The sequence below is a fragment of the Poecilia latipinna genome, unplaced genomic scaffold (assembly GCF_001443285.1).
Source record: "Poecilia latipinna isolate Pla-1442-1.1 unplaced genomic scaffold, P_latipinna-1.0 Scaffold127, whole genome shotgun sequence".
Taxonomy (NCBI): Eukaryota; Metazoa; Chordata; class Actinopteri; order Cyprinodontiformes; family Poeciliidae; genus Poecilia; species Poecilia latipinna.
The window spans coordinates 483,045-488,930 of NW_015112743.1; the positions used below are offsets into that span (position 1 = coordinate 483,045).

The 5,886-nt window shown below is 35.0% G+C and overlaps 1 protein-coding gene across 1 annotated transcript in view; it reads right to left on the reverse strand.

Moving 5' to 3' along the window:
* LOC106945077 (structural maintenance of chromosomes flexible hinge domain-containing protein 1-like) overlaps positions 1-5,886 on the reverse strand; it is a 41,131-nt gene that overhangs the window by 6,050 nt on the left and 29,195 nt on the right. The window contains exons 28-40 of the mRNA XM_015028508.1: positions 5,771-5,884; positions 5,596-5,672; positions 4,752-4,909; positions 4,559-4,659; positions 4,413-4,474; positions 4,063-4,150; positions 2,019-2,150; positions 1,749-1,904; positions 1,539-1,665; positions 711-830; positions 400-485; positions 185-304; positions 2-112 (exon numbers count right to left, since the gene is read on the reverse strand). Of these exons, the coding sequence (XP_014883994.1) occupies positions 2-112; positions 185-304; positions 400-485; positions 711-830; positions 1,539-1,665; positions 1,749-1,904; positions 2,019-2,150; positions 4,063-4,150; positions 4,413-4,474; positions 4,559-4,659; positions 4,752-4,909; positions 5,596-5,672; positions 5,771-5,884 (1,452 nt within the window). The remainder of the gene's footprint in view (position 1; positions 113-184; positions 305-399; positions 486-710; positions 831-1,538; positions 1,666-1,748; positions 1,905-2,018; positions 2,151-4,062; positions 4,151-4,412; positions 4,475-4,558; positions 4,660-4,751; positions 4,910-5,595; positions 5,673-5,770; positions 5,885-5,886) is intronic.

Here is a 5,886-nt window from a genome sequence, read left to right on the forward strand (position 1 = left end):
GTTTCTGAGCTGCTTCTGTCGTTGTGGTGATGATGCAGTCCATGTCTCCCTGCAATTGCCAGGAGATGACCCTTGCAATATCATCATCAGCAACAAAGGCCAGTTCACCAACCTGCAATCAGCAAGACAAAGCCTGTAAACACGGACCTCAGAACAGAAATACGGCTTTGAAAGTTCTCATCACCATTTCAAGAATGTCAGGACCGCTGAAATTTCTATGAATGGAAAAGATTCTTCTTGGAGTTTTCTCTATTGTTTCCAATTCGGATGTCTTCTGCTCTAAGCATCTTTTACTATCTGTGATCTGAAAAAGTTGAATATACATGAACGCCATCTTGAAAAAACGAAATGACAGCAACTTAAAGAGAAAAACAAAAGTAAAAGTTCTCCAAAACGTACTGATAATGGGTGTTCTGTTCTTATGCCTCTTTCATTCAGCTCATTTCTCAGAGAAACTTCTTTCTTAGTTGAGTCTTTGACGTTATCTAGAGTGAGAAGAGTATATTAAGCTGTAAACTACACAGAAACAGGGAACATAAGTGATAAATGGGGCAGAGAGGAATGTTGACAACATTTTAGTTCAGAAAATCAAGAATCAATCCCAAGCTGGGATTTGAACCCAGGACCTCCTTGTGGCAAAGCAACAGAGCTCAGCATGTAACCCACACAGAGAAACAGTAAACTGCAAATATCACAAACAGAAGTCTTACTTTTGAGCAAATCCTTTTCATTGCGAATTTTATCAAATAATTTATCACATTCTTTTACAGACTCAGTCAGTTCATCCTTCTTCTTCATCAGTTCAACTTTTTTTTGTTGGTTCTCAGTATCTAAAAGATCAACAAGAAGGCAAAAGTCTTCAGGACAAAGAATGTATACACCAAAAGCAGCTTTTTTGTAAACAAATAGAACATTGACATGGTTCATTGTACTTTTAGTGCAGTAAGGCAGGTCTCATTTTGAATCCAGATGAGTATTTGTTCTGAATTTCTTTTTCAAGAAACTAAAACTGCGATTATCTGATGAAGTTCATAGTGGATACTGTGTTATCACCAAAGTGGGTCAGGGATATAATTGTGGTGGGTTTATTTTATATTTTACATTTCTGTGATCTTAACAAGCGCTATTTTCAAAAGATATTGCCTGAATATCTAGTCCTTTAAATATAAATGATCTTATTTGACTGTTTTAGAAATAATAATAATAATAATAATAATAATAATAATAATAATAATAATAAAGCTTTTGAAACAATTAGTCATAACCTTAAATATGTTGAACTTCTAATTTGACATGTCTTTTTATCAAAAAAAATATGGAAGCATTTTCCTTGATTAGATAAGTGTATAACATTTTAATCTAAAATGATAGTTTCTTTAAAGAAATAAGAGCAGGATTTATTATTCTTTGTAAGCTAATTCTGTACTACATGTAACTATTATGTAACTATTATATCATATCAAGGGAAATTGTTAGGACTGTACAAGTTTTGCACAAGTAGAAGATCTTTGTTATAAAATACAGTTTGTACAATTTACCGTTATAAAAATGGAAGGGCAGTTCAAAGAGATTCAGAGATGTGGGAGCATTTGTCACTTCTGGCTTGAAGTGGAGAATATATCTGCTTCCATTCTCACCAGGACTGTTCTCCATGATCGCTAAACTCTAAGGGTGAGAAGATATGAAGCTTCTTATAATGACAACAAACTTATAAAAATAATATGTCCAGCAGAAGGAATGTTACTTACATTGATGAGGGCACTTCCTTCTATTAACTTAACTGAAATGGTTTTAGTTTTTCCATCAAACAGAGGGAGGATTCTGCTCCTTTCTTCTTCAGGGCACTTTATTGAGATGGACACAGTACCATTCAGGTTCTGCCCGGCTAAATTTCCAAACTGATCCTGGAAAGAATCAAACAAACTCACAACAATCAGTTGAAAATTACAAGTGTAGCTTTTACAGAGAAAGAAATTCAAAGTTGTGAATTGTGAATCCATAAGAGGACGTCAGCTCACCGTTATCTTCAAAGTCATGTTTTCAACCAAGATTCGATTGGCCATCTCTGTACAGTAGAAAACAACTGGAGTTTGTTGTTGACAGTCAGGTTCTAGTTTGACGGGTTCATTGGCCACAACATTTACACTGATCTATGAGAAAGAAAACAATCCAGAGGTCAGACAAGGATTTGAACTAAAGTTTAAAACGTGATTAAAAATAAATTTAAAAATATGAGAATTTAATCACTTAGTCCAATCAGACGAGGCATTAATGTGTACTTTGTGCAATCAGTGGATTAAAGGGTTATTTCAGATTTCTGGTGTCCCTTCACCTGTATTAGAACCAGTGATGTCAGTAACTCTGAGTTACTCTGATCGGACCGCCTTTTTCAGTAGAGAGCAATTTAACGCGTTACTATTTCAAATCCAGTAATCAGAATAAAGTTACTTATCCAAAATCACTTTATGTCACTATTTTTGTCATTTTATTTAGTAATTTAACTTTATTTCCTCTATGTGTGTTGGGGAGTTACTGCCATTTCTACGCAACAGTTATCAGCAGCTGTGACAGCAACACAGAAACAGAAACAATGTAGGGAGGAGAGAGATGCACATTTTGAGTTTCTGCCACCAACTCCAATTATTACAAGTGACTTTGGGCTTGTTTGTTTCTAAAGACGCTTGCAAATTTAATGAGTCTCGGGTTGCGTTGTTTTGAGCTTGCTTTTTAACGTGAAGTCGCTTCTTTGGACTTGGAAATAAGCAGACACATATTAAGTCCCAGAACTTGACTGACACACAGGTAGTTTTAGTCAGACTTTCCCTGTCCATCATTTCCCAGATGATCCATCCTGCTGTGTCTTTGTTAATGTCAAGAGGATTTGATGTGAAAGACATCAAGCTTCGCATTGTGCTCCAGAAAACTGCAAACACTGAGACTAATATGGACAGTGGAATAACCGTGAAAACAGTCACAAATGAACATGTCCGTAAAGTTGCACAACTAAATGGCATTATAATTAAGATAATCATAATCATCAATATTAAGGTAAGTGTCACCTGAGTAGGATCACACAAACACATGCAAAAATCACTAAAGAGTTTTTTTTTTGGCTGTCATAACCATTACACAATCTCTGCTTCAGTTCCACTTTATAAGTGGAAATACATTGTTGATGTTACCATTATAAAATAACCTGCAATTAAGTAAGTATTGGCAAAGCTTAATGTAATTTTTATATTGAGGTGGGTGGAAGGTTGTTGTCGGCAGCTGCTGATGTAACTAATAAAATAACTTATCTAACTTAGTTATGTTCCAAATCAAGTAATCATTATCAAACTAAATTATTAAGTTTTTCAAGGAGTAATCAGTAACTCAATAAAAGTTGATTTTTCAAAGTAACTATGCCATTACTGATTAGAACTATGTCAATTTCCTTGAGAACTTGCTAAATCTGAAATTAATTGGGGCCATGGAAGCTAACATCAACTCAGGTTTATATAATGTGCTGAGTGACTTTTGCAATTTAAATCAATTCAAATTGAAAATGGTCATATTACTGGGAACTAGTGATATCAACAGTCAGAATGGTTATGCTAGTTGTTTTCTTGAGCCAAACATTTTCTGTATCTGTACCTTATTAACTCAGGTCAGCCGATTGTGATTCTAAAAAAAAAAATTGAGATTTGGAAAGGATAAGAACAGGCCATATTTAGCACCACTGGATTATTTTATTTTCAAAAAGCCTTCTAAAAAAAAACCTGAACTAACCCTTCAAATACAGGGATGAACACACTAAAAATGATTAAGGCATATGATGACAAACTACGCATTTTGACTCTAAACTAGCCCTGCGACAGACTGGCGACCTGTCCAGGGTGTACCCTGCCCTTACTCAAAATGTTCACTAGAGTTAGCACTAGCACCCCTGCCGACTCTGCTAGGCACAAGGGTGTACAGAAAATGAATGAATGAATGAATGAATGAATGAATGAATGGATGGATGGATGGGTGGAGATGGATGGAATTTAAACAGTGCTTGATTAATATGTTCAAACCAACCTGACTCCAAAGATGGTCTTCTTTTTTGTTGGTTTGTAGAGAAAACTCTACAGTGTATTCCCCAACACGTGTTGGGATTTCTTCTTCTCTGTAGTAAAACACAAATGTAATTTTCTCACATTATAGAACAGATTTGTAATATTTATTTTACACTTTAGTTTCACTATTTAGCTCACTTCATACTGAAAACTGCCTGTTTTGCAATGTTATCCTAGTTTCAGCTTTAGTGTAAGTAAATAGGAGATATCAACTGTAAAATCTGGCAATTAAGAAAGAAAACCAACTAGTTTTCTAGTTCCTTTAATCATCCACCAAAGACAGAGGCAAAAATTATGGGTAAAGTACATCACCTAAATTCATAACAGTCCTTCCACTCATCTTCAACAGGTTTTCTGTATTTTAGCTCAGTGACCTGCATAAGGGCCAAAGAAGAGCAACATTAAAGTAATATTAGACACACTGAGACAGACTCTCTTGATGATATTTAGTCGTTTACTATTGTAGGACGCATTGATGGCGTTCCCTCCCACAGCAACATGGACAGATCTGCAGGTTTAATAGCTTTCCCTTCTTCAGAAAACACTGTCACTGAGAAAACTGAAACACACACAGCAAACCTAAATTTCCTGAACTGTTAAAAAGATTACAAATAATTTAAAAAAGCCTGCCAAAGACTATGAAATACGAACCTGGAAATTTGCCTCCAGCACAAAACTTCCCGTTTTTCTCATAATCCACTGAGAGTCTAACAGGTTTGTTGGGATCAGGGAGGAGAGTGAGGTTCACTGATGGACCAGGGATGGATTTACCTTTTAGGGAACCTTTAAACTCCAGTGCATAGTACCCTCTAGTGGACAAAAAGAGTAAAAACAGCTGTTCTTGTGATCAACAGTTATTCCCATCTAAATTCAAAGGTGTGGGAAAACTTTAATGAAATAAACTGACATATTTAGGTAGCAGACATTACGTTATGACCATGTTGGATTTAATACATCAAATCAAAATATCTAAGTTTCCATTTAATTTCACCTTCACTGAACCATAAAGGACACATTGAGACTGAAAATCTGCTTTACAACAGGGGTTCAGGAAGAAACTGCAGTACAGAAACTGTTTATTGAACCATTTCAAATGTTAACACCTATAATAACAGTAAATTTTATCTACAGAGTCTTTTAAAAACTCTTTAAGAGGAAGCAAGCATGTGCACATCATAACTACTAACCAGTAGAGAAATAAAAGTAGCAGAATCAAGTCTTTTCTTGACTTAAAGGGGTCAGAATTTGAAAATAAAAGCCTAATTCTAATTTCAGTTTCTTCTGCAGTTGTTTAACATTTAGTTTAAATGTTAAGAGTTTTATCAATTAGAATACCATAATATTTATACCGAGACAAACTCAATAAACTTGTCGAGGTTGTAATATGTCTACAATTTATAAAGTTCAGTAGGATTTGAAAATTATGCAAATTTAGATTTTTCTGCATTTGAAACTAGTTAACAAATCTGGTTTAAGATGTGTTTATAAGACTTACTTTGATCCTTCTACACGATTAACTTTGATGCAGGTCTTCCCTTCTGTCTCCATGGGAGTTAAAACCTCTGTTGTCAACTGATAAAAAACAGCAGAGCGCTCTATTTATGAATTTTCAGTTCATGTACATAACTGCATATAGCTTGATGTGTTTAATAACATCTTTTCAAACTAACCGTTAGAGTCACAGGAGAAGGTTTTATCTCAACATTTATGTTTTCGTCTGGAGACGGATTTCCCCAATCATCACACAGCTGGAGAAGGAATGGTGTGGGAATATCATGACCATTCA